At 44.4% G+C, this 26,942-nt stretch overlaps 2 protein-coding genes across 2 annotated transcripts in view; one reads left to right on the top strand and one right to left on the bottom strand.

Annotated features, from left to right (window-relative positions):
• The window catches only part of lrig1 (leucine-rich repeats and immunoglobulin-like domains 1), a 37,726-nt gene extending 35,213 nt beyond the window's left edge, over nucleotides 1–2,513 (top strand). Inside the window, exon 18 of the mRNA XM_083971965.1 lies at nucleotides 417–2,513. Coding sequence (XP_083828091.1) covers nucleotides 417–610 — 194 coding nt within the window. The 3' untranslated portion in view covers nucleotides 611–2,513. The remainder of the gene's footprint in view (nucleotides 1–416) is intronic.
• Nucleotides 2,514–4,740: 2,227 nt separating this feature from the next.
• slc25a26 (solute carrier family 25 member 26) overlaps nucleotides 4,741–26,942 on the bottom strand; it is a 54,716-nt gene continuing 32,514 nt past the window's right edge. The window contains exons 6-10 of the mRNA XM_083971127.1: nucleotides 24,504–24,548; nucleotides 20,843–20,912; nucleotides 17,219–17,283; nucleotides 14,105–14,178; nucleotides 4,741–5,599 (exon numbers count right to left, since the gene is read on the bottom strand). Coding sequence (XP_083827253.1) covers nucleotides 5,503–5,599; nucleotides 14,105–14,178; nucleotides 17,219–17,283; nucleotides 20,843–20,912; nucleotides 24,504–24,548 — 351 coding nt within the window. The 3' untranslated portion in view covers nucleotides 4,741–5,502. The remainder of the gene's footprint in view (nucleotides 5,600–14,104; nucleotides 14,179–17,218; nucleotides 17,284–20,842; nucleotides 20,913–24,503; nucleotides 24,549–26,942) is intronic.

Raw genomic sequence — 26,942 nt, 5'->3', positions numbered from 1 at the left:
ACCGTGAGAAACTATCAGCATGCGAGGAGTTCTTATCGAGACAAACCCCTTTGAACCTGATTGTTGATAGATTGGCTCCTACCACCACCTGACAGTGTATCATAGTTGCATGCCCAGAGCCCCTCAGGATATCTCTCGGAAACCACTGCAAAGCAGCACTGAGTTTCCTCTGCTGCCAAAACTCTTGCAGTTGCACGTCAGGGCCTGTTCTGGGTTTCAGCTTCTTTTGCGAGGAGTAATACCACAGGAATTGGCCTCCAAATACCTATTCTCACCTCCGCATGTCAACGCAGCCCTGTTCTCACATTCCACCACCTCCATATCCTATAGCTAAACGCATATTTGTCTACACACACACGTCACGTCACGACTTTTCCTGTTTCTGACTCCGCCTCCTTCTGTTCTGTGTTCCTCAGCGAGCAGAGCGGGACAGACGCCGCCGTGCTCTCCGCCACAGGAAGAGTCCTTCCACAAGCCGGTGAAGCTGACCGGCGTGACGAGCCACGACAGTGACTGTGAGCCTGAGCTCAGACAGACTCTGCTGTCCAATGGACACACCCTGAGAGCCTCTCAGAATGAGAGCACCCCCCTAAGGAGAGCCAGCGACTAGCATGCGCTGCATCCAGCCCAAAACATGGACTCACGATAGATGAGTGGACTTTTAAAAAAAAATCTTTTTGCACTGGGAAATAAACTGCTACCTCATATCGAGGCGATCGATCCTGAGCCTCCTGGATGTCGTGGCAGGGGGGCACCGGGAGTGGGAAAAAGAAAAGAAAAAAAAAAACACAGGGGGCATCCGGAGTTTGAAGGTGGAGCTTGTGTGGGTGGCGTCCCATCTGAGCGTATGAGCTGTACATAGTTAAAACCTTCCCTTGGGAGGTGACCAATAAATTCTAGCTCCAAAAAAATGTGACTTGCATTTGAAGCATGTAAATGTAGGGAATCTTGTACAGTGTATGTATGTGCAGGGGAAAAAAAGAGAAATATACCTTTGGACATTTGACTGTACATAAGAGTTTTCTTATATTATATATTATATAACTTTTACAAAAGAGTATTTGAATTTATGTGCATGACAAAGAAAGGAGTGATGGTATTTTTATTTTTCTTCAAAAAAAGACTGTCTTTTCAGCTTTTACCAACATTCAGCTGTGGTGCCTTATTGCATGATCAAAGAAAACTCAACTTGTAATAGCATATATCAAGAGACTTTTCATGAGAGATACTGGTACACTCTTTATAGCAAACAAAACAAAACACTTGATTGCACTTGAATTTTTTTTTTCCTTTGACAAACGCTGCCAACCATGGCCTTACAGAAACACAGTTCACACTTGTTATCGTATGAAGGAAGAGCTTTGATGTAAATTATTTTGGTACGTCAGATGGTACAAGGTGGGATGTTCGCAGGCAGTCAGTTAAAGCACTTTTTATACTCACTTCATAAACAAGCCGATTGTGTACGTGATATCTGCCAATGAGAATGCAGGAAACTCCTCCGCACGAGGAGACATTCCACTTACTTTGACAAGGTACAGTTGACAGTACATACTGTAACATTAAGGCTCTTCCACCTGTTTCACAATATAAATGTTACTGCAAAGCTGCTCTGAGCTGGTTGGGAGAAAACCTTTCCTCTCAAAGGTTCTTTATTTGTCCAGGAAAGTGACTTTGGCACAAGTTTGCAACATCAGCCAACAGCTGTAATTTTGGAGCTGTAGTTTGTATCATATAAAGCTGTAACAGCTAGAAGTGTGGACACAGGACAGCTGTCATGAAATCTCCAGTCACGTGCGCACCCCAGCGCTGACGTGTAATTGGCTCAATGTTTAATTAATTAAGCAATTGGAATGCTATGAATTTACTTTTTTTTTTTTTTAAACAAAAAAAGATGGAGAATCAGGGAGAATGATGTTGTATTGTGTCATGATGTTACTGCTGTATTAAGCCTAAAGATCCACCGATGATGTGCATGGCCAGTATTCCACCTCTTGTCACACTACCACCACCACCACATTACGATAAACCTTTTCAGCATCACTACAGTTGAATAATGTTTCATGCTTGAGGTAACTAAAGGTGCGGCTCGATGCTGTGAACAGTGGGAAAGCTTGTGAAACGTGCTCTAACCAAACTTGGAGGAATAATGCAGTCAGACGCTCCCTGGACTGTCACTGTCCCTGCATACACTGGCTCTCAAATCACTCAGTAGTAGTTACATTGTTAAATCCCCACCCCCTCCTCACTGTGCCCTTGTCTGAACCCTGTTCTGTTATCAGTGGCCTTATCAAGGTGAGCTGGAGGACGTGCTCCTCTTGTTACTCCTGATAGCACCACCAATCAGAGATGATTTTTTTTTTTTTACCAGCAAAGACCAATCAGAGAAGCCCTGGTGGGAAACCAGTTCCAGTGTAGCAGGTAAAAGGGACGAGAGGGGAGTCGGGTGCAGGTCGTGTTCTGAGTAATTTATTGAGACAAATTGTCCGAAAAACCGTTGTACCAATGTCAAAGCTGCGAACAGTGAAGTGTCTAACATGGCATTGAAGTGTCTAATAAAAAAAATCACATTTTGCTATTATTCCAAGTGTTTTTTTTTCTTCTGTGTCTCTGCACGAATCAACACGTGAAAGGATGTTTTGTGCGACAACTGCATCACAAACAGCTGAGTTAGCATTCAGCGCTGCTCACATGTCACAGCGGTTATGGTGAAGTCATCAATTCAAATGGACATGAAACCCAGAGACCTTGATCTTCAAAGCAGTCAAGTAGCTTGCGCCTGGACCGCTAAAACACACATACACACACACACACACACACACAGAGCTAATCTTCCAACCAGGAATGTCTCCTGGCTCCCTGAAGCTCCAAAGACAGCAGGCATATTTTTTCCTTCTGTGGGCTGTTTAAAATATTTGCTATTGAGTCAGGGCTGACTTGAGGGTCAGTGGCTGGCCAGAATGTGCATTCCAGATGGATGTTTGTCACCGGATGATTGACATGCCCCTGGCCGTGGCCTCCACCAATCACACACCGACCATTGTTGTCCAACAGCCATAGTGACAAGCAGCATGACAAACTCTCCCACCTGTGAGGCCATCCGTCTGCCTCTGCCCCCACCTAGGATTTAGCAAGTCTTCAGCTTATACCTCCACACACCGACCGCTGAAGGACAAACACCGAGCTGATTCACGGGAAGCGAGAGGAGAAAAGCACGATGGGAAGGCTAAATGTTGCTGCTTATGTCATTAAGATGATCCGTCTTCTGCCTGACGTAGTAGAGGAGTAGTTTGTAATAAGTCATCTTGAATTATGGGAGTTACTATTTGTCGCTTTTAAAAAAAAATACAGGGAACGTGTGGAGAGTGGAGGCCGTTCATGCTTGTGGAGTCAGCTGGTTCAGAGGGAATCCTCTTACACATCCTCACCTTCAAAAGAATCCTTTAGAAATCCACTTATTCACAGCATCACATTACGTTTAATTCCAGCCCATGATGCTTCACACACCAGTGCACTTACACAATTATTTAGCATTTTTCTTTTCCCCACAGAATCGTATCATTTTCCGTGTCAGGCCAGTGGCATTATTAACATCTGTAGTTCATGTTCATCGTAACTGCTGTTCTTACTTAAGTGGTCAGTTAACACAACAACCAAACCATATTTTCCTCACTTACCCACACATGGTGAAATCATGCTACATTTGGTTCTAGGGCTCAGTGGCAAATACAGTTATGTGAACAGCTCCATGCCATTAATTCAGTCCTTTTTGGGTTTGTGACCCAATTTTGACATCACAAATTTCTAGTGACCCCACGATCACGTGCAGTCATGTGATCACGGCCGCCATTCATGCATCAGTTCAGATATTTTTATATGCTGCAATTTATTTGAACTCGATTTATATCCAAGAAAGTGAAAGTATAGAATACGGTTGTTTAAGATTGTGTGTGGTGTTTTTAATCATAATTAAAAAGAAAAAAATATTTTCATCAGTAATTTTTCAATTACTAGACATTTCATGCAACCCCATTTGAATTCCAGGCGACCCCACATGGGGTCCCGACCCCAAGGTTGAAAAACACTGCATTAAGTGAAAGTGATCTGGTCCTTTAAGAAGTACACTCTTCTTAAACTATATTCGATTAAAACAATAGTCTCAAATACAATATCAGTTGTTGAATAAATAATGAATATGCAATTTATATTTAAGAATAGAACTGATCTTTATTAATTGAATTGGAATCCGACAAATCTAACCAGAAACAGAAACTTTGCATTACCATTTATGTTTTACCCTGCATCATATCAGTGCTTCTTGATTCTAACCCTGCTTTTATCGGAATATTTATACATTTTGGGCACTTTTTAGTTACTAAATATAACACTAATATGTTAGCTAATGTACAAAGATAACACCTGTGTTTAACTTTAATGCATACACAAACACAGGTGTTATGTATTGTATTATTCATTTGCAGGAACCAGTTACTCCCTGAAGATGACTGTGTTTAGAAGTGAGCTTCAGACAGTACTGCTAACCGTTTCCCATTGTTTCCAGCTAAGTTAGCAGACACCGCATTGATCTTCAATCAAACCTTCAGACAACAGTTTAAACATCTTTCTTTTGTAAATATAGATTTTTGTGAAAACAACATCCATCACCATTAAAGCAGAAGTAAGCGATATTTTTGTGTTAATATAAGTCTTAAATAGTTATATCTTCCGACAGTGATTTGGATCACACTAACTTTGCATAAACCTGCAAGTTGCACCTTACAGACACAGTCACCATCTTAATTAATCTTTTCCTGTCACCTATTATTAATATTTCACATTAAAGTCGACAGATATACCCCCTCAGCTGTAACACAAAGGGGGGTGTAGGACACCTGGGGCTCCTAATAAAACAAAAGCCGTGTTAATTTAACAAAGTGGTTTATTGTTGGAGGCATCTCTAGTATGAATTTAAAGTCCTTGCAGATGGATGAGCTCAGTTGTGCTCCAGCGGGAATGTAACAATGATGAGATATTACTGTGTCTCCCCGGTGGATCTTTAACACAGGTGGCTTGGCTTAATGGAGAGGAGAAAATATGGATAAAACACTAAAATAATCATGAAACAATGTGGAGAAGGCGGCCCAAAGGGAAGCAAAGTAGAAGAAGAGACAGTCTTTAAAACGGTAACTCATTCATTCACTCACACATTAAACAGCAGAGATGCTTCACTGCTCATATTGTGCAGTTCAACAAATGCAACTGAGTCTGTTCAAGTCGACCTGCAGGGCACAGATCAGCAGGAATGGTGAGTCACACTATCAAACTTGTGGACGGCTCTTCCCCTGAGCACTAAGTGACCCTCGTTGTTCAGGGGCCCAGTAGTATTGGAGTGCATGGTGGGCCCTCCAGGGGACAAGGGTGCTGCTTCCTGAAGATGCTCTCCCCTGCAGCTCCTGCAACAGGTCTGGGCTCCGGACCCGACCATCACTGGAGGACCAGCTGCTATAGCAAAGAACGGCGGACTTTCTCATAGGCTCCCAGGAAGATGAAACCTCCCATGCTGATGAAGGTTATCCTCGGTATGCTACCTGCAAACAGCCTGTGGAAAAAGGAGAGAAAATATGCTTTAAATTTAGCATTTTAAATAAAAAAAACAGTCACCAACCACGTTGATACCAGACATTAAGATGGTTTTGGCTCTAAAATGTGAGGATTTGCTGATTTTACATCACAGCAAACATAGCAGCTCTGGATTTTGAACTGCAGCTCAGCACTCTCATGCTTCAATTGTTATGATCGATTGGCCAGGTCTCTTTCCATTGCACTTTGTTGCATTTTGTCTTTTATCAATACACCAACTGTCCCGACTCAGCAAAGTGTAAAAATACTTTTGCAATATGTTGCCATCTTTGCTAATATTTCACATTTCCATAACTGTGGTAGGTAGGTAGATGGAAACATACTTAATGCCTTAACCAAAAAAAAAAAAGAAGAAAAAAACAGCACAAATCCAGGTCAGTCCTGTGGTTGAGGAGCACACAGCTACATTTCAATTCAGTTACAATTCTCTCTCACTTCTCATTTCCTTTTGACTAGGAAGGAGGGAAGGAAGGAAGAAGGGAAGGAAGGAATGAAGGAAGAGATCCAGTTGAGACAAGACTGTGATTTTATTGCCTCAGCTTCTCTTGGTTTTAAGAGCCCTAGCTTGTTTGAGCATTGATATCAGGAAAGACCACACATTAGCATTTACTGTAAAAGTCCCTAATTGAGAAACGTAGCAACAAACCTTCAAATTTTTGACCCTAAAGCTGAACACATGAATTGAGTTTATTTTCACTGCCGGTGTAAAAACAAGCAGGAAAAGCTCTGTGAAGGGACGAGCGCTATTTCCAACCATACACAACTCCTGTAGTCTCAGATAAGCACAGTGACAAAACAAATACGTCCACACAAGAGGTGACAGGACAGAAAATTAATAGCACAACAAGACTAAAGCTGGATCTGGAAGCATGTTATTTTTCCCACAGCACAATCCTCTCCAGTGAATTAAGTCTAATCCCACTGTATCTACCACATACAGCGTCTTACATTTTTCACGGCATGTCGGGAATTTCTGAGCTTTGCCACATGCACACACCCGATCTTCATTTCAAGGCAGCATTACAGGACGATTACAGTTGATTTTTATTTTTTTTTGTGCTTGGAAAATTCTTCCCCAAAGTTTGCCTGCTGCGCGTTTTTATTAAGAAACGCTGTGAACAGAGCTGAGGGCAGCAGCGCACACCCTCTCATGTATCACTGCGCCGATCGACAGTATCTGCCAGTGATTTACGGCAGCTTCTCGGAGGCAGGGCCAGCTCGAGTGCAGAGGGTCCATGGGAGATGGGGTTGGAGGGTGGAATGGGGTGGGGTGGGGGGGCAAACATGAAGCCTCTTTGCGTGGAACCGCTTTACAAGGAGCGAGAAGGGGCCCACGAGTCACAGCGACCGAGCCCTGACAAGAAGCTGTTGACGTTGCAGGGGTCAGAGGATGTGATGGGACATGAGAGAGCACCCATCTCCCAAGAACAACCCCCCCCCCCCCCCCCCCTCTCCCTCCAATCTCCCCTCCTTCCCCACTACACACAGCTGTTTTTGGGATTAGGCTTCAAGCCCCCACCCTGGGGGCTCCCTGGAGCTCTCACCCCCCCTCTCCTCTCTCTTTCTCTCTCTCAGTGCATGACTGATGGCCAGATGACATCCACACATGTCCCTCTGCTGTCCATCCATCCATTTCTCTCGGCCTCCCTGTCCAGCGACGGCCCCCTCAGCTGGCTCAGTTGTTCGGGGATTTCTCCTCCGTCTCCTTTTCTTGCTGCGTCATCCACTTCTCAGACACGTGCTCACATTGTGCCGTCTGTTCATCTGCGTTTTCCTCTCTCTCTCTCTCTTTCTCTCCTTTTATTTTCCCCATTTCTCTCTCTGTCTCTCCCTCTCTCTCTCTTTCTGTACTTGCCTACCAACACCTTTCGTCTGCCAAAACGCCCCCACGCTCACATGGTCTGGACCCATCCAAGCCAGATGTAATGGATGAAGAGTATTGTGTGTGTGTGTGTGTGAGGAGAAAGTACGTAAAACTGTCTACGCACACAAAATGTCTGTCTGCATTCATCATCTGTGTGGGCTTGTGTGTTCGACCCTTGTTTCTGTCCATTTTCTCTTTTACAAGCCTTCTGAAATATTGGAGGAACTGTCCTGGTCTGATGGTCCATCGCTCTGCTCCAGGCTGAAACATCTCCACAACTACTGACTAGAATCCACTGCCATGAGATTTCCTACAGACGTTTTTTCTGCCCATATAATAAATCCTGTCGAGGTTTCTGATCCCAGCTCCAGCTCCAGCTCCAGCTCCAGCTCCAGCTCCAGCTCCAGCTCCAGCTCCAGCTCCAGCTCCAGCTCCAGCTCCAGCTCACAGCTTTCACATATCAAGTGAAATATCCAAACACAAACTCTGTGGACTGGCACAAAATAAAAAACCTCCACAGACGGTGTGTCCTGAACACTTTGATCGTTCTCTGTTGCTCTTTGCATCACATTGGGAACACATTTTTTGGTTCACAGTGAAATGTTTCAGCAACTATTGGATGGATCTCCAATAAATCTGGTTCAAAATTAAACATTTGGCAGAGTGTTTTTTGCACCCCTGCTGTGCTCAGGGTTTGGGTCATATTTGTGTGCGTCTGACATCTCAAAGTCGATGAAGCATTTTCTCTTGTTGTCATCCAGGCGCCGCTCGATGTGTTACTGCCTCATCTGTGTCTTATAAGACACAGGACATTTGTGTTTATCCAGGGTGTTTTAACAGAAACAAGCAATGAGCACAAAGCATTCCATAGATTTCCCTGGAGAGATCCTGAGAGGACCAAGATGTAGCTAATAGCGACCAACATGGACATAAATACAACATTTTCAAGGCTGCGGGCGGTGATGTGTTTGTGCAGGAGATGATTACCACAGTAGCAAAGCTGTTGTGAGAAGAGGTGTGAAGACGGTGCCATCACCAGTGGAGATAATAACAGCTGACAAAGGATAAGATGAAATAAAAAAAAGATAGTATGTGTTTGTGTTTATCAATCAACCAACCTGATACACCACTACTGTAAAATACCAACTCAGTCGGGGGGACTGATGAAGCTGAGCTTTGGAGACTGAGAGCTCTGTGTTAAGTCCACTACATCTTACAGCGTAGTTGTATTCCTCATTATATCCGGTGTGGTGAGGACGAATGGTTACAGCAAACAGGACCTATTGTCCCACAAAGACAAATAAAGTTATTGCTTTAGGATAACTGTGAAAAATCCTGAACCATCCGTCTGATCATCAAATCATTATTTCACTTTTTGAAAAAAGCTCCAGAGTCGATGACCTTTCCCATCAGCCTCAGCAGAACTTTGCGTTTAAAGGGGACATATTATGGAAATATCACTTTTTGAAAGCTTTTTAACATTTGGGTGTTTGGTTCGGCCCCCAAAATGTTAGAATGGACAAAAAAAAAATCTGTAATTTGCAGAATTCCTATGTTGAAATCCATGTGGTTTTATGAGCTGTTCCCTCAGTTGTCATTCAATGCTGTTATTAGTTTTTAAATTTTCATAATACCACCCCTACCTGTGAGTACCGGTAGCAGATGAAAAGAGAGCTGTGATGTTTGATCCTTGGGGTATTTTTAACGAAGCATGTCACAGACATGTCTATAAGACACCTGGGAACTATTTTAATTTGTGCAAAAGGGGCATATGTCTCCTTTAAAACACTATTAGGCAAATGACAGAATAAGGCAGCAGTGGGATGTTAGCATGCTGATATTAGCATTTAGCTCACAGCGGCCAAAAGGGGCCGCAGGTCTTTTTTTCTGCTCTAACAATATTGACTTAATAGTCTCAGTGCAGACTCCCACCACAGGCTACTGTCCAAGTCTTTATCAGAAATTAGGGTCAGATTTATTGCCACGTGGGTCACACTACTGTGTCCTACTGTGCTACGATATGTGGCTGCTTGAGTGGAGCTCTTTCACTGGTAATTTAAGATTTGGGTTATGTCGTGTGGTGGCCACACCTACAGCAAATGACAGCAACTCTCATGCACTGACACCTATTTCACTATCTTAGACTTTTGACACTTGTCAAAAAAAAAGACACAAAGCTCTTTTTTTCAGACGACATACTGTTTATCTAGTATTGTTGGAGTTGCATTAGTTCTATATGTAGCATGACTATTTGTATATTCATCATTTTTGTTCAATATTAAGTTAAGTTGTTCTAAATCTTTTTTTGTTTAGTTTGAGAAGTGCTTGGGGGGAATTTCCTCACTCCAGCTCCCAGGATCATCTGGTCAGGATGGGGTGAAGGATGTGCCTCAGGAAGCAGGAGTCTTAAATAGAGGAAGTGTCTATTAAGACTGTACCAAGTGCCTGCCACATCACGGGGGGACTGGGGTTATTTCGTTCTGATTATTGAGTATTTCTTTAAACTTATGTTTGGTTTTGAAGCATCAACAAAATCTTGATTTCCACAGACTAACTGTCCCATTCTGTTTATTTGCTAGTTAAGGTGTTTATGTTATCGCTCTGTGTGCACAGCTGGTCTGATCAGCTAGCGTGTATGTTTGTCATTTGGGTTGATATATTACTCTGTGATCCCGGACTAAGCCCATAGTTCTGTTAATTTGACGTCTTTTGGACCCAGAGCAATTTTACTTGGTTTTGTAAATTATCAATACGGCAAATAAAATTCTCATTTTAAAAATAAACCTGTGGCTCCTCGTGTGTTTCAGCTCGGTCCCTCACAGATCACCGATGGACTTCACACTTGCGCATCACTTTTGTCGAGTACAAAGCTTTTACAAGGTTCCAAGCATGTCACGGATCTTCCAAACATCCCAACCATTCACACAACTCCACGTTTCAGAATGCACCGGCCCAGATCGGGTGTTTCCAAAAGACGCTCAGTGAAGGGCTGGCTGGCTGCGCACGGCTGGTCTGCGTATGTGTGTGTATAAGACACAAAGAGTGAGTGTGTATGTGTGAGGGAGAGAGTATTCAAGTGTGTTTGTGTAAGCGTGGACTGGTGTAAATGCTCCAAATAAACGTGGAGACATTAGTCAGAGGTTGTTGTCCTGCCCTTCAGCTCTTTCCATCTCGACAGACCTATCTATCACCATCTGCTGAAACCCAAGCCACGGGCCCTCTCCCCCCTCCAGGCAACTTCTGAACATTACTCACACAACAATATTTAACAGGATCCAAAGCTCATCAAAATCCAATGACGGAAAGAGACAAAAGTGAGGAGAGGAAAACTTGTCCAGCAGGCAGCTGGACGGCCGAACGACGACACGCTAGACACAACAAGTCCTGACATATTCCACTCTGTCTTGTCATGTGACGGCCAGCAGTGAGAGGAATGAACTAATTTAAAACTTGACGCTCTTGTTTTGTCTCAGCTCTGGACTGGCGTTACATTTCCTATCTGGGACCGGGCCCACCTGTGGACCCTGACACGTCACAGCTGAGCCAGAGCTCTGATATTCCCCCTGGGCTCCCTGACTCACTCTGACATCACAGCCTGGCCGGCCACCGAGCGCCGTCATTCCCCGAATGTCCGCCAATCACCTCTCCTGAGGAATCGCACTAAATATAGTTTCAAGGCTTGACAGGAGCATATGGAAGAATGGCGATGAGCTCAAAGAAAATGTCTTGGCTTTAGTTTAGAAAGGTGTTGGTGCAAAATTTCTGGCACCTGCGTAGGAACAACGCCGAGGTTATAATAAATAGCGCCTCTTAGATATACAGCTCTTTTATAGCGTACATTTAAAAAGAAAGAGACTAGTTCTAACCTGTGTGTGGGTCTTAATCAAAACTGAGACAGTTTGATGTTTTATGCATTCCTGCAGTAGGGGGTGGGTGTACTTGAATTACTTGGACACAAAGGTGGATGACAATAACACAAGTCAAGTCAGAAACACAGATGTTAAAGCACTTCTCCTAAAAACACAAACCACACACTCGTCCACAGAAAACCACACACACACTGTGTCTGTGGCAATGTGCACTGCGTGCTGTTGCCAAAAATACACCTTTTCATAAAAAGAAATTGTCCCAGAGCTTCTTCAATTACCTAGTAAGTTATTTAAAGGGTCTCTAATGTAAGTTTTGAATGTTTTTAAAGATTAATATCTTTAGAATGAAAGAAAGAACTGGTTCAAGGCTGCAGAATCTTTTGTTGTGTTTTCTGAATTTGTGTATCATCTTTAATTTTCTGGTCAAAGAGTTGAGGTCGGCATCAAATGCATTTAACAAAAATTAAAGATGAACTCTCTCTTCAGTTTGACTCCTAGAAAATACCACACAATGCAAGGCAGGAAACTAAAACATAGAATCCCCAAAAAACTAAAACTAAAAACTATTTTTCACTTGATAAAACAAAAAGTAAAAGTAAAGTCTAGGTTTCACTTGAGCCGACAGGTTCACAGCAGATCTCTGCTCCTCCAATCACACCCCTGTAAGTAAGAGATGTGTTTGAACTGGGTGGGGGAACAGTGTTCACCTTCCTCGACCTGATTACCTAAGCCGAAAAACTCAGTTTGCCGCTGCCATAAAAGTACAATTAAGGTTCACTGCAACCTTCCAGACTCTCTGCTTTGTTGTGCATATGCGGGAAAAACCTGTCATTTGTTTACTTTTCTCTCATTGTGGTTTATATAAGGCACAGAGCAGACACAGCCTGGAGGACACGCTGCCTATTAGTCTCTGTTTTGACACGACTCCTGGTGCAGTTTGGTTGTTTTGCAGGTTACTGGGGGAGGCCGGTGTGAGCTACAGCGCTCTCTGCTCACCCGGGGTCTCCGGGGCATGGCACACACATGGAAGCACTTTAGAGCTTCACTACACTGCAATTGGGCCTATTACCATAATTACAGCTTTAAAGCCCCAGCAATTTGTATCAGGCATGCACCAGCGCAACCACCAGGCCTTTGGCCCTGCGGAACAACCGTCCCCCCCCTTTCACTTTCTACACACTCTCCTTTGTCTCTGCGTCTCATTCTCTCATCTATTTCTCTTAAGTTTGCTCCCTCTCTTTCTTTTCTTCACCTTCCGCTAGTTAAACATACTATATCAGGAGAGAGAGGAAGGTTTTCAGGGGCTCATCATGATGTAGAGCTTATGGTCTACGCTCTCTGAGCTCGGAGATATCGCTGAGCCCGGGAACAGAGTTAGAGGAAAGAGGGAAGGAGAGAAAGAGGAGGAAAAAAAAAGAAAGAAAAAAACATCAAAGGTGTGGTGTAGAGGTGGGCACCGGCATCAAAGAGCTCTCCTGAACATTACCACTTGGTTGCTGTTGCAGCGAGGAGAGTGGGATTCGTAGTTAGGGCGTGAACGTTTGGAGTCTCAAACATCGTTTTAAAGTAGTTGGAGGAGAATCCCCCTGTGGCTCATATCAAACACAAAGTGTAATGTCTCGCTGATTAGATTTTACAGTACTGCAGCTACACAAACAAACAATGATACAGTGGCTTGTCAGTGTGTGTCTGTGAGTCAGGGGAGGGGGAGGGGGGAGGGCGGCGTCCCACTGGTCCCTGGCCCGGGCCCAGACCAGATCTGCTACGAGCAATCGAGCCGAGGTGCATCCCAACTAAATGATGGCGGCTTGTACACAAGCAGCCCCATCAGTCACTGTGAGATGAGGGTTTGTTTTAGTGCTGGCAGCCCTCTGTGGCCCCATTAGACCTGGCCTTTTGTCTGCTGTGCATCATAAACACATCAAAACACTCAACTAAACCCCTCCACTTGGCCCCCCTGTAACACCTTAATCAATAGGCCGGTGCAGCAAGATGGCAGGGAAAGCTTTTATACATCTCATTTTTCAGCTGCAGCTATAAATCCCCCCCCCCCGCCCCACCCCACCCCGCCCCACCCTTCTCCTTCCCTCCCCTCACCACCTCCCAAAAAGTGCTGAGATAAAACAGTTTTAAGCAATCACAAAATCACAATAGGGATGTCACGATTACTTGTTTTCACAATTAATCGTGGTATTAAATGCCCATAATTACTTAATCGTAAAGATTCCCAAATACCGTCTCTTCCCAAAAAAGATTATGTTGGAACCATATCGGCAGATGTCCGCCAAAATAAAGGTAAATATTCAGATACTGGTCCATTTAACTAATGTAACATTGAATTGGTAGGAATTTAAATGTTAGTAAGTGTCATTTGTATTTTAAAAAAACAAAACAAAACAAAACAAAAAAATGATACGTAAAAATTTGGTATAGATGACAATTTATGACCTGAATATTTCAAACACTACCCCTGGGGATTAATAATTGGTCATATATTAATAGATACTTGAAATATTTTGTGTTAACAATGAGTAATGTAATAATTTTTTGACTATATTTGATTTTACACATTCATAGTGACGTTAATGCATAATAATTGTGATAATTGTAACACTGTGATTATTTCTCTGACAATAATCGTACCAAGAAAATGTATAATCGACATCCCTAGCCTTGGAGCAACTGTCCAAAATGGAGACACACACACACACACACACACACACACACTCACCCTGTAAGGCCGCGGCTCTTCCACACGTCGTACAGCACCACTGGGATGTTGCCACTTGCTGTGGTCGAGCCAGCCTAGACAGAGAAAGAGAGAGAGAGAGAGAGCATATAGAGGTGTGATGACAGATAGATTGTCTTCTTCCCTTCCTGCTCCCCCGGACAGATGCCCCCGGTTAGACCCCCCACCCCCCCACCTCCTCCTCCTCCTCCTTTCATTCCTCCGTCTCGCCATGGACAGCTGTGTCAGCGCAGGTGACACCTCCATCACCCACCCATACACTCACGGCTCAGAAAACACACCAAGCCATTTGCCCACCCAAAAACACACTCAATAAGTCCCCCCCCCCACCACCCAACACCCATGAGTCTGGCACTTTTATTTACACAATACGGCTTAGCTGGCCAGAGAGTTTTTAATCCATCACTGGGAAGTGGCAGAGCTTGCAGGATAAGGCCTGGTGGGGTTAAGTGAGGGTGGGTGGCTGCAGCAGAAAAAGAAAGAGGCGGTGGAGGCAAAGGCTAAAACCAGGATAGTAGCTGTAGTGTGTGTGTGTGTGTGTGTGTGTGTGTGTAGGTATGCGCACGCCAATCCACGCCACAGCTCGCTGAACATGTAGGAAACAGTTTGCAGCGTCCATTTGTAGGTTGCGACTCCAGGATCTGCTGGAACCAGAGGAAGATTCCCGCTTTTTTTTTCTATCTTCATGTGCGAGGGAAAAGAAAAAGCCACCCCTATTCCTTATGTTTCTGTTGGAGACAGGTGGCTGAGAAATGAGTCTCCCCTCTCCTCGTCTGACAAGTTTTCTTTTCCTTTACCGCCGTGGAATGGTGGAGGGAGGGAACGGAGGAAGAGGGTGTCCAAAACACACACACAGACACACACACACACACACACACACACACACACACACACAAGTCCCTGTGCAACTAGTGCTGACATTAAAAAAAAGTTCAAACAGCTCAATCTATGAGTTTCCTCTCGTTCTGTTGGTTTGCTTTGTTATGTTAAGTCTCGCAATCATTATAAACAACACGAAGCATCTACACTGACTCGTCAAGACGGCGTTTGAACACATCAGCCTGACCCTGACATGTGGAGGGGAGTGAAAGTGACACTAATGGCAATAGTGTGGTGCACTGGCGGGAATCCGGCCAGCTCGAGCAGAGGAGCAGTGTTGTACAGTAGCAGCAACAGCAGCAGCAGCAGCAGTGTGATGTGCCAGGCTTGTCACTGCTGCTGCTGCAGGCAGGGTGGTGTGGCAGGAGTCCTGTCCTGGAGGAGCTTCACACGTCCAGCTGTGCCCTGGACATCCGCCCTCGTTTGCGTCCTCCGCGCCAGACTGCCTACTGTACAACACCGCTCATTCATCCTGCCGGGCCGGAGGAGGAAAAAAAAAAGAGAGAGAACCCTTCTCCTCTGCTGCTGTGGGAAGGAAACTGAAGTAACAAGCTCCAACACCCACATTTCCTCCCCCCGTCAACTGATCCAAACCGTCCATACCCATCAACACCAGCCCGGCTCGCTCCGTCTGTCTCCGTTCCACCCTCCTGCCTCGACTTGTCTTCCTTTGTTGCTGTGGGACCAAACTTTGAACTGACATGATATTGAAAAATGACATGTCACACCTTTAGGGAACCAGAGCAGCATAGATCCGGTTTTGTCATATTTTACTTTACATGTGCACATTTTACACTTCTATTCTAATTAGTGCTGAATGACTTGCCAGTTCATTCATAAGGCCACTGACAGAAAACTAATCCTTTTTTTTTTTTTTTTGGAAACTTTTTAAAATGTTACACCTTGGGAATCTGTGATCTCCAAGACTAGATCATAGCACAGGTAATATATTAATATTAATTAAATGTTCTAATAACAAATATATAAACAAGTATAATATTCATTTACAATGCAAACTGTTGTACCAAGCAAGATAAATAAGAAAGGTTCACTTCACAGCAAATATTGACACTGTTAGCTTAATTTCTGCAAACATGAGTTGCATCATAAATTTTGAATGTTACAACACTGTTAACTTGTTAAAAATCCTTTGAATCTGTGAACAGGTTTTAAACTAAGACACCTCCAGTCTCTCAGCTGAAGAAGTTTCACTCCTGGCTTTTATTTCATTCTCACTGAACGAGATGAAGCCTTTTATTTTCCCTGTTAACCTGCGCTGCCTTAAGTGAATCAAAATCTTGGCCTTATAAAGTTATAACCGAACAGCTCTGAGGCAACGCAGGCCGAGTCCTTTGCTGGTGGTAAATTACAGCAGCTGCATTTCAGATCATGTTTACAGGAAGCCTTTGTACCGCGCTGTTCCACCTTCGGCCAACGGCTTCTCACAGAAGATCAAGACCGGCCGAGTGTTTTGTTAATTCCAGTATCTCATTAGTTTAGGACGGAGGTGGAAGGGAGGTGGAACACTGTGTCTTCTCCAAGGACAGTCAGTGTGTGTGTGTGTGTGTGTGTCTGTGTGTGTGTGTGTGTGTGTGGGGGGGGAGGCTGATTGGGGTAACTCTGAACTCACTACCCTTTACACACGCATACACACACGTACACACACAGGACGAAGTGAGGGAAGCCAGACGTACAGTCAGAGCGAGCCAGAAGTGAAAAGAGGAGGTGGAGAGAGGGGGAGGAAGAGGAGGAGGAGGAGGGAGGTCCACTGCTCCGTACACAGAGGGGGGGTGGAGGTGGAGGTGGGGGGTGGGGGGGCAGCCTCAGAGCACTTCCACAGAGTAGCGGAGTGGGACACTGGTCCTCTGGTTCACCTCTCGGTGACAAGCAGCCTTGAGATGGAAATTCCTCTGGAGCAGCAACAAGTCCTCACTCTAACACTAACCATGCGCACAAATAACGTCTCTCCGACACTGTCCATAGTCCAGGTCAGAAGACGAATGTGTGTGCATGTGTGTGTACGTCTCACTACTGTCCCGGTGCTACCTCGGCCCCGCTCTGTCCTGTGTACTGCTGCTGCTGCTGACACTGTTGAAATTTGCTCAGGCTGCAGGTCGGCTCAGCTCTCTGCCTGCGAGGCATCACCTGACAGCAGTGTTTAAAAGTCGCTGCCAGTGGGTGTGCTGTGTGCTGCTGTGTGTGTTTGACTGTGTATACCTTTGCGAGCATGATCCTGGTCTTCGCCACGTCAAGAGGAGTGGTAACAAACGCCGCTACTGCACCTACAAAAGACAAATACACACATTTGGTGAAGTACAAGACATAAAAGGGGCCTCTCTCTGCTCTCAGAACAGTCTTTAAATATTCAAAATAAACCCTTAAAAAGTCCAATTACTTAACCGCAGTTACTGTAACGTATTAATTTAGCAATAAACAGTGGAGCTCTTGGCCCCCGTCTCCGCAGAGTTCATAAAAATGATAATATTCCCCATCCGAGACCTTCCCCATTATTAGACCACAAAAACCAGACAGACACACTTCTATTCCCCCCTCCCCCCCTCCTCCGGCCTCATCCAACCCACGCCTTCCCCTGAGCTACACACACTCCCTCCTGTAACACACACACAAGAACACAAACACACACAGGCACACCTGCTTGTACGCACAAGCATTAAAAGCAGACGCATTTGGATACACACACACACACACACACACATATACACTCACTCCCACTGAAAAGGTTTTATTACAGCAGTTACACCCTGACTTCCCTCCAGCACTCCAAGTTGGAAGCTGGATGGGCGGCGCGATCCAGAGGTGTCCCCGCTGAGCCGCAGTGTGCGTGTGTGTTTAAGTGGGAATGTATGTGTGTGTGTGCAAGTGTGCATGTGTGTGTGTGACACTCTGCCACAAACATAGCAACTGCTCTGGGTAAACACATCCATACGGGCCACCGAGGAGCAATGTGACTGTAAGTGAGCTGAGGATACAGGAAAGCTTGAGGTCCAGCATGGTGTAACACACTGTTACATTTTACTAGTTACTGCTGGCTGCTTAGAAGAGTGGGTTTAAATGATTTTTTTTCTTTTTTTCCCTCTCTCGCTTGGGTGAATAAAACTGAAACTTCAGCAAGGATGAAAAAGATACTGCGGGGCTATTTTCTAATATTCTTGGAGAGCAATAAAAGGATGCATTATCCTTATAAATCTTGCACATGGAGCGCTGAATTGGAGGATCTAAATTTGGCTGGAAACGCAATGTGATGTGATGAAGGTTAGACGGCGAAAGAACCAGTCGGTGATGTAATCCCGTCTCGGGCTAGGCGGTTCTCTCCAGGCGGTTCAGACAGGGTCAAGCCCGTCGTAAGTCAGTGCGCGGTGTTAGTGGAGATATTTGCGATGATTAAATGCGCTTGTGTGAGCATTTCCAGTGTCAAGCAGATTATGTACGAGTGAAAGAGAGAGTGCGAAGTGCAATGTAAGGGGAAGCGAGTGAAACTTGAGGCTCCCTCTTGGACAGCGGCTCGGTCACAGGACCTACGCCCCCACACTCCCCCCCTCTCCCCCCCTCTCCTCCCCCCAACTGCCAACCCCCCTGATTCCCCCCTTCTTCTAGCTTTTGGCTCAAGTCGTCTTCTATTCTTCCAGCTCAACACCTCTCTGTCATTTTTCCTGTCATTAAAAATTCCATCAACACTCTGGAAAAGTAGTGCGTCAGTTTGCTTTGAGCTGAATACTGAAATTCAACACACCTGCATACATCCATATTTATATAAAGTTACCTCAGTCTCATCGAGATTTTGTTCCCCACCGGCCGAACAAAAGCTTCAGCCTCACTGATGTGGGCAAACACCCTGATCTGATCTGTTCCTTATCAAAAAACTCTTTTACATCTTTTTTTTTTTTGTCTTGTCCACATCTCATGTCTCTCATCTCACTTCTTCTACTCTGATTTCCTTCCCTCTTCTTCATACTCCCATCATGGACCGAGCCCAGGTGGGGGTGGCACGGAGCCACATCTCGTCTCCTCGGGGTGCCGTCTCGTTCACCTCCATCTCCATCTCTTCATCGCCCCCAGAGCTGCTAACCTCAATTTTCCTGTCCTGTCTGGCGCGCTGTGGTGTCGCAAGAGTTATGGACTGAAAGCTTGAACTATCCAATATCAGCTCCATGGGCCAACTCCAGCGCAGGACTGTTCTTCTTCTGAAATATGTATTTTGACAGTGGTTCTGCTTTTTTGTCACGAACAAAGATGGAGACTGGGATGAAGGATAGATTATGTGACACATTTGCTATTCAGAGCTACAATACTGCACGGCACGCACATACAGTACTATCTTCCTCTCTCTCTTATACTGATACTGTACAAGTGAAATGTCCATCACTTTTTTCTGAACGCACCAGAGACAAGTTACTTGTTTGTGGTGTTGATGCTGTCTCTCTGCATCAGCATCTGACCATTTTGTGTGTTTTTTTTTTCTTCATGCAGGGTGCCAAACAAGCACAAACAACACACAGCTTCACACGTATTAAACTCTAAACTGCTAAAACATCCCTGCATTCTCTGACAGGTGTTTGACCTTCTCAAAGTTGGGAGGAGCTACGCCGGCAGTGATGTTGCATGAGCCGAATGGAATGTCAGCTGTCACTCGTCCAACCCACACGGATGCAACACAAAGTGGAGAAGATGCCAATCAGGTTCAGTGTGTGTACACACCTTGAAGGCTGATGCCAGAAAAATGTTTTGGGACACGATCGCCTCCATGAACCTGTCTGGTTGTTTCAGTATAAACACATCCTCACAAACCTTTTTCCTTGCCTCCAGAAACACATCGTTATCAATAATAGTATTATGGATTGTTGTCATAGTAAAACAATGTCCTGGTAAAACAGCTGAATATCATGTTGAACGCAGCACGTCTTTCAATCCTGCAGGTTTTGCTTTGATTCTAATTTACCTATGTAATCAGCGTGACGTGACGTTCACTCCCTGAAAAGTTTTTCAATGCAACATAAGGGAACCTTTCATTTGTTGAAGTGGTTGGTTGTGAGTGACTGAGTTTAATTTGTTGGTTTAGTTGTTGATATTTTCTCCCTCGCCTTTTTCTGCGTGTGTATGTGCATGGGGGTTGTTTTGATTATTTTTGTGAAAGGTGTGTATTTCATGTCTACAACCTTTAAAACAATAATCTTATTGAGATCAAACTCTTTAAAATACATAATCATTAAACACAGGACAACTAAGATAAGTATAACCTTTACATTTGGTTAACAGGGAACTATTATCTATCTTGTGCTTCATAATTTTCTTTCCTTTCCCCTATTCATCCTGTTTTCAGTCCACTCCCTCTTTTCCTGTGCCTTTCTTTTTTCCTCTCTCTTAAACCACTTCAGGCCCCAGTGCTCAGGAGGTCGCACAGCTGCAGGGGCCCATACCCAGGAACCGGCCCCTCTCATCCCTCCTCTGTTGTCCCCGTGGTTGTCTGTGTCTCCCCTGATACTCGTCCTGGCTTGAACAGACCCACAGAGTTTCCAATGGTATGATTTTCATTAGCTGAAGGGCTTGAGGAGCGTAATAATGAGATCTTTCTCATTAGTGATGCACAGTCACTGAACTGAGGAGTCAGTTGCTGTTTGGCAACAGTATTTCAGAGAAAGGCTGAAACTTCTTATCTTCTCCTCTGTCCTCTTTTCTTGGCTTTGGCTAAACGTGTCCTTCCCTCCTGGCCATCTATTCACCTATCCATGTATCTATCCATCCCTCCTTCCCTCTCCCCCCCTCTACCATCCCCCACCCTCTCCCCCCCTCCTCTTTCCCAAAGCAGCATATAATCCCCTGCACCTGCAAAAGCTCCGCACACTGCAGCCTGCCAAGAGTAGAGCGTGTGACCTTGCCTCCGCGACCACAGAGTCTGGGAGAAAGAGAGAGAAATGTCGAGAGAGAAAGAGAGGGTTGTCGATAGGGGAGGATGATGAAAGAGCAAGAAAAGGGGAGAAAGCGGGAGAAAGAGAGAGGAGATTGTAGTTAGTGCAGATATCAGACACATTGAAAACACATTGTGAACCTTGGTCTGGTCTGGGGTCCAGGCCCACGGCTGGGAACCGACTTGTCCGGCTATTTTTGTGTTGCCTTTTCTCCCCAGTGATGTCATGCTACTTGTTTCCCAAGAACTGGGACTGTACATGAGGGAGGCTGGAGAATACGCTCCCACTCTATCAGGCTAAATCCTTACACATGTTGCTTAATGGCATCATTTTTTGGCAACTGACACAAGTCCAACCAATCCTTTACATCCATTTATTGATGCACTGTCATAAACAAATTACGCACAAGTATGATACTTTTCTGCAGTTTTTCTCAGAACGCATTGTCTGTGTAGCCAAAGAACGGAGACGTCCAGCTCCTGGGTGCCACAGAGCTACATTGTTGTCGAAACTATTATTAAAAACATCGGTGAGAACCAGTTTCACGGACTCACATTGTTGCGCTGGATGACATATTCCACACATACACGCCGCTCTGCTGCCAACAAATTCACTATTTATTCTTTTTTGAGTAATGTTTGCTAAAAGCTACAGTGACCAGCTGTTGTCAATAAATTACAGAGGCTTTTTTTTAAAAATACAACCAACAAATTTGTGAGGTGTTTTTTTGAGTCAGGAATGAATGGGCCTGGGGCGGACCACAAACTGAGCAGCACAAATAAATATGATGAGATGGACTTGAAGACAACAAACTGATGATTTTAATGAAATTCATTTACAAAAAGAAAATATTGTAGAATAAGTTCAAGTTAGTTAAAGAGCACCTGCGAAATCTCAGAAGGGCAGGTCGAGGATGCTAAAAATGTCTTTAAGGGAATTCTGGATTCTGCTACTATCCTTAGGTAATGTCAATTTTGGTACACAGAGTTCATTCGCATGCATTTTTTGTACTGTCCTTAGACTGTGTTAATTTTGACGTGTATAAATAAGAATATACATTTTTGACAATTAAATTTCTGTTAAAATGTAATGTTAAATGAAAACAAGGACAGATGTAGCCGTTTGTGTCGAACAAACCCCTTAAATCACAGGACTTCCTGCCCAAATGCAACTGGCTACTGAGTGAAACCACCTGATGTTTTTGTTTTGAGGATGAACTCAGGACAAGGGGGGGGGCAAGGCTGTCTCTTTTTCTCCCCCCAGTAGTTTCAGCAAAGCAGCGAGGAAGAGCGGCTAGGCGAGGTTAGTCTTTGTATAAAATGCACACGGACAGCTGGGCTGCCTCGGGCACTGCAAGGTATGATTACTTCTCAGGGAGAGCAATTGAGAAACAGCATGGAGCGATTACTAATATTTTCTTTGTCTATCCATCCAACCCCCCCCCATCCACCCTCCAACCCCGTGCACATTTAATCTGTAACATGTTATCTCATTCTCCTCCTATCTCGCACACATGTGAACATCACAAAGCCATGTGTGCGTGCACGCGCAGGCGAACACAAACAAGTAAACACAGAAGAAGAAGAAGAAGAAGAAGACGGGAGAAAGAGAAAAAAAAGGGACCGGCAGAGAGTGCACACGAGCTCAGGATGTGTCATGTGTATTCCATTAGAGGCCAGATTAAAAAGGAGATTTTGTTTTCCACATCAAAGGCCTCACGCTGGGGGATTCCTCTCTGTCTCTCTCCCTTCTCTGACTCACTCCCTCTCTCTTCCTCTGTTTCATGAATAAATAATAAGGGGTAAACCTGGGAAAACAAACTTTTTGACCTGTGAACCCCCATGTCAGGGTCAGAGTTTGCACCTGGATGGCTTCCCACAGGAAAAGAGGTGGTGGGTCTGTGTGCAAGTGTCGGTACGTCACGTATGTGTTTGTATTTTTGCGTGCCTGTGTGTGTGTGTGTATTTGATGGTGCTGTCCATCTGACTCATTTGAGTTCCCATCATGCCTGTGAAGCAGAATTCCTTTAATTTTTTGTGGCTGTTCGTTGGTGTTTAATCATAACCTAAAAGTGTTACACCCTTCTGTTCTGCTAATGCTGTTTTTGAGGTCAGAACAGATGGAGTAAACTGCACAGTTGAAAACCACACTGTTGTGAAATGAAAAAGAGGGGAAAAATATTCATATGGATAATAGTTTCTGGTGTGAAAAGGCATTAAATCTCTACGCAGTGACCAATGTGTCAAATTCTTTCATATCCTGCGACTTGCTCAATCAATTCTCCAAATCCCTCGACTTTTCCTGCCTGCAACAAACCTGTTCACGATATCCAAGAAATTCAATGACCAGTTGAACTTAATGCACTCTGAGAAAGGATTTGTCTGCTGACTCCTCTTCCAAGAGGCCTAAAGCAGTTGGGTGGTTGGTTTTCTTCCTTTTCCTCTCTCTGTTTCTCTCACTGACAGCTGTGCTGGCTCGTTGTGAAATAAAAAGAAAGAGATCATAACGCAGCACATTACTATTCCACAGAGCAGATGGGAGATCATGCCACACACATTCATTCTCTCAAATTCTTCAACTTGGGCATTTTTTTTTCTCAACCTAAATCAAGTTATTCTTATATATGAAAGCCTCTGAACATCTTGGTGGTCACTCTGGAAAAAAAACAAAAAAAAAAAACACCTCAAGGTAGCTGCTTTATATTTTCATCCTGGCCTCTGCTATTGTAACTTCATTATTCAGAGCATCATATCATGTTGAGGAGAGGAGAGGAGAGGAGAGGAGAGGAGAGGAGAGGAGAGGAGAGGAGAGGAGAGGAGAGGAGAGGAGAGAGGAGAGGTCCAGATTCCAGCAGTTCAGCTCTCCGCCAACGGATGTGTCCAGATGGTCTGGAGAGAGAAGGCCTTTTGACTGAGGGACAAAGAGACACTTGTGAACGACATTCTCTAACTCACAAATGCACAGATACACACATTCGCGTATACACACACAGCTGTGCCACATATTGTTCCATCTTAAACTCGGCCTGCTCGCTCGCTCTCTCAACGTTGATGGAATGTTTGACTGTCCGCCTCTCGCGCCCTTGAGACATGATGTCACTCCGTCTTTTTCAGAAAAAGAAACGGCTTTTTATGTATTCAGGGCTGCACAATGTAACAACAGAGGAGGCAACAGGAGCCGAGAGACACGGGAGAGAAAGGCATCGAAAGAGGTCAAGAGGGATATTTAAAAAAGAAAAAAAAAGAAAAAACTGGATATGCTCAGACGTTACAATAAATTCTGGGCTGGTTTGATGGTAGTCGTGACAACCCATTAAAACGAGGCGTAAAAAGTGCCATTTTCTCCTGCCACGCTGATACGGGGGAATGCAGAGGGTGAGCCGGCTGTGAATGTGTCAGAGCATAAGCACACTGTTAGAACTTTACTATGGATTTACCACAGGGAATAATTAGTGTAAATGATGGTGCTGGGGAACGGTGGTGGAGAAGTGGAGGGACGAGGCAGAAATAAAATACATGGATAATAAAGACGGAGCGTGAATAAAATGAGCGGGACAACATTTATGATACTGTACATACCTTTAAATATTCCCAAAGTGGAAATTGCACCAGGGAGAATGGGATCTGAAAAAAAACACAGAAGAAACAAAGTTGTAATTCTCAGGGTTATGTCAGTTTTACTTTCTGATTCCCCGCAGGGTCAAGTTTCATCTTTAACCTCCAGTCGGCTGCACTTGTCATTCCTGCCACCTTTCTCTGTTTCCCCCTCCCTCGTCTGACTGCTCCCTTGTTCCTTCTCACTGCTGATGATTAATGAATGAGACGGGGCTGTGGTCTGACAGTCGTGTATGTATAGATGGATGGATGGGTGGATTGAGCAAACTTGGAAGAGGGGAATAGAGGGAAGGAGGGAGAGAGGGAGGGAGGGAGTGAGTCTAGAGTGATGGTTGGAGAGTGAGTGTTGCCACTGGAAACACTAAATCGCCTCAGGCAGGAAGTTACAGCGGGAGGAAATCAATGGCAGTGCCAAAGCAAGGGGCAAATGACACACAGTCAGACCACACACACACTCACACAGACACACACAGGAATGGGAATACTTAATATAAACTGACATACAGAGAGACACACAAAAACACGAATTCAGACTAAACCTAGACACATATATTCTCTCATTCACGCACACACAGACTGACACACACACACGCACATGTTTCCTGTCCTCTGACGCTGCAGGAATGGCAGAGCGGCACACAGGAAGGAAGAGAGGGAACAAAAACAAAAACCAAAGAGAGAAATAAATAAAGTGACACCGAGCTGTGTCATCAGTCTTTGATCAGAGCAACAACCGGATCATTCATCCATCTGTGCCGCCTGCGCCAACACGTTCCATCAGACTACGTTAGCACCTGACTGATCCAACTGTGAGTCAGCGACAACACAAAGACCATACATGAGCTGTGTTTATGCCACTTAATGAGCTTATTAAGCTCTTAGTCCAAATGAAGTGACCTCATGTAAACACTCAATCTGTGGTAGATTAGGTTCAAGCGTATCTTCCGCATCTGCTCTCCGAGAGCTGAGCGTAAAACTTTTAGGATCTTTTTATAAATGACTGAGCTTTATTAAAGGCCATTTAAAAACAAAAGTTGAGACATAAAGCTGTCAAACAAGCGTAAATTCAATTGAGCAGATCAAATTAAATTTCTGAAATGAACTCGTAAAAGATCAATTGTACAAAAGCCAAATATGACAAATAAGAAACAAGCCCATTTCATAATAAGTGGAGATATTGAGAAAGAAGCAAAGAAGCCTCCAGTCATCATCTAATGAGAAACAGAATACCTCGGTATATTTTTAAATTTGCTTTCGTACTTGTTTCAACCAGAATCCATGAAAAGTCAATACTGCTCTGAAATCAGCCTTGTAAGACAAGCATAGTAAAAGTAGTGTAAACATCAACAGATGATTAGTGTACGCTCCAACTGGCCGTCCACTAAGCTCCACTACACTCTTACTGTTAGTTCCTGTCAATCTCTCCCTCCTTGCAGACAGTGCAGCTTACAGCGAGAGTCATGGCAGACTTACTACTTTTTGACATGAGCCTTCAATTTCACTCAGAGATAAACAAAAGCAGGCTTCACATTTGCTGCTACGACTGTAAATTCAATCTGCTGAAAAACAGCTGCAGCGAGCTTGTTTATGACACAGTCGTCTAAAAATAAGGAATAATGAATGAGTTAGAGACAATATGGCATTTATTTCATGTATGACCTGAGTGCAGGAGCGTAAATTTCCTTATGTCGTAGGTGTCTGGATCATCTGTCAGTAACTAGACAAGTTAACCACTCAATTCAGGACCCATGGTATGAAGAAATTTGTATTAATTATTATGCATCCATGGAAGGAGGGGAGGGTTTATTACGCAGCCCACAGCCCAGTCACACACATACACTCACACTCACACACATGGCCGCTGCCTGATAAAGCAGACCCGGCCGGCACACAGAGCCAACAGAAATGTTCCAGTGGAAACTCTTCATGCCCATCTGGTCGATCCAGACAGACAGAGGCAAATTCTCCCAGTCCTCTGAGATAATCTAAAAACTTTATTTGATGGACAAGAGGTCTGGTATGCAGCCCCCTGAAAGAGGGGTGTTATACGACGAACGGCGAGCACACCTCTGTTTTCCAACTGTGGTGAGATGAGAGCGAGCTTTCAGAAGGAATAAAAGTGCACCTGTCTTTTATTACCACCTCGATGAGTTCTGCTTTTCCAGGCCAGAGAGGGAGAGAGGGAGAGAGAGAGAGAGAGAGAGGGGGGAAGGGAGGGAGCGACAGACAGACTCCTATCACAACGTATTGTTCTCATATAGGTGAATACAAATTCTTCTTCTTCTTAATATTATTATATTGTTTAAATTGCATCTTCAAAATGAAAAAAAATCCTGATTATTTCATTAACCGTGCGCTAAAGTTGGGCTGGACTTTTTGATGCACTGCAACAAGTGAAGCAAG

Source organism: Trachurus trachurus (assembly GCF_905171665.1).
Source record: "Trachurus trachurus genome assembly, chromosome: 5".
Classification (NCBI taxonomy): domain Eukaryota; kingdom Metazoa; phylum Chordata; class Actinopteri; order Carangiformes; family Carangidae; genus Trachurus; species Trachurus trachurus.
The sequence above is the reverse complement of the archived record's forward strand: the minus strand, read 5'-3'. Positions and strand labels throughout refer to the sequence as shown.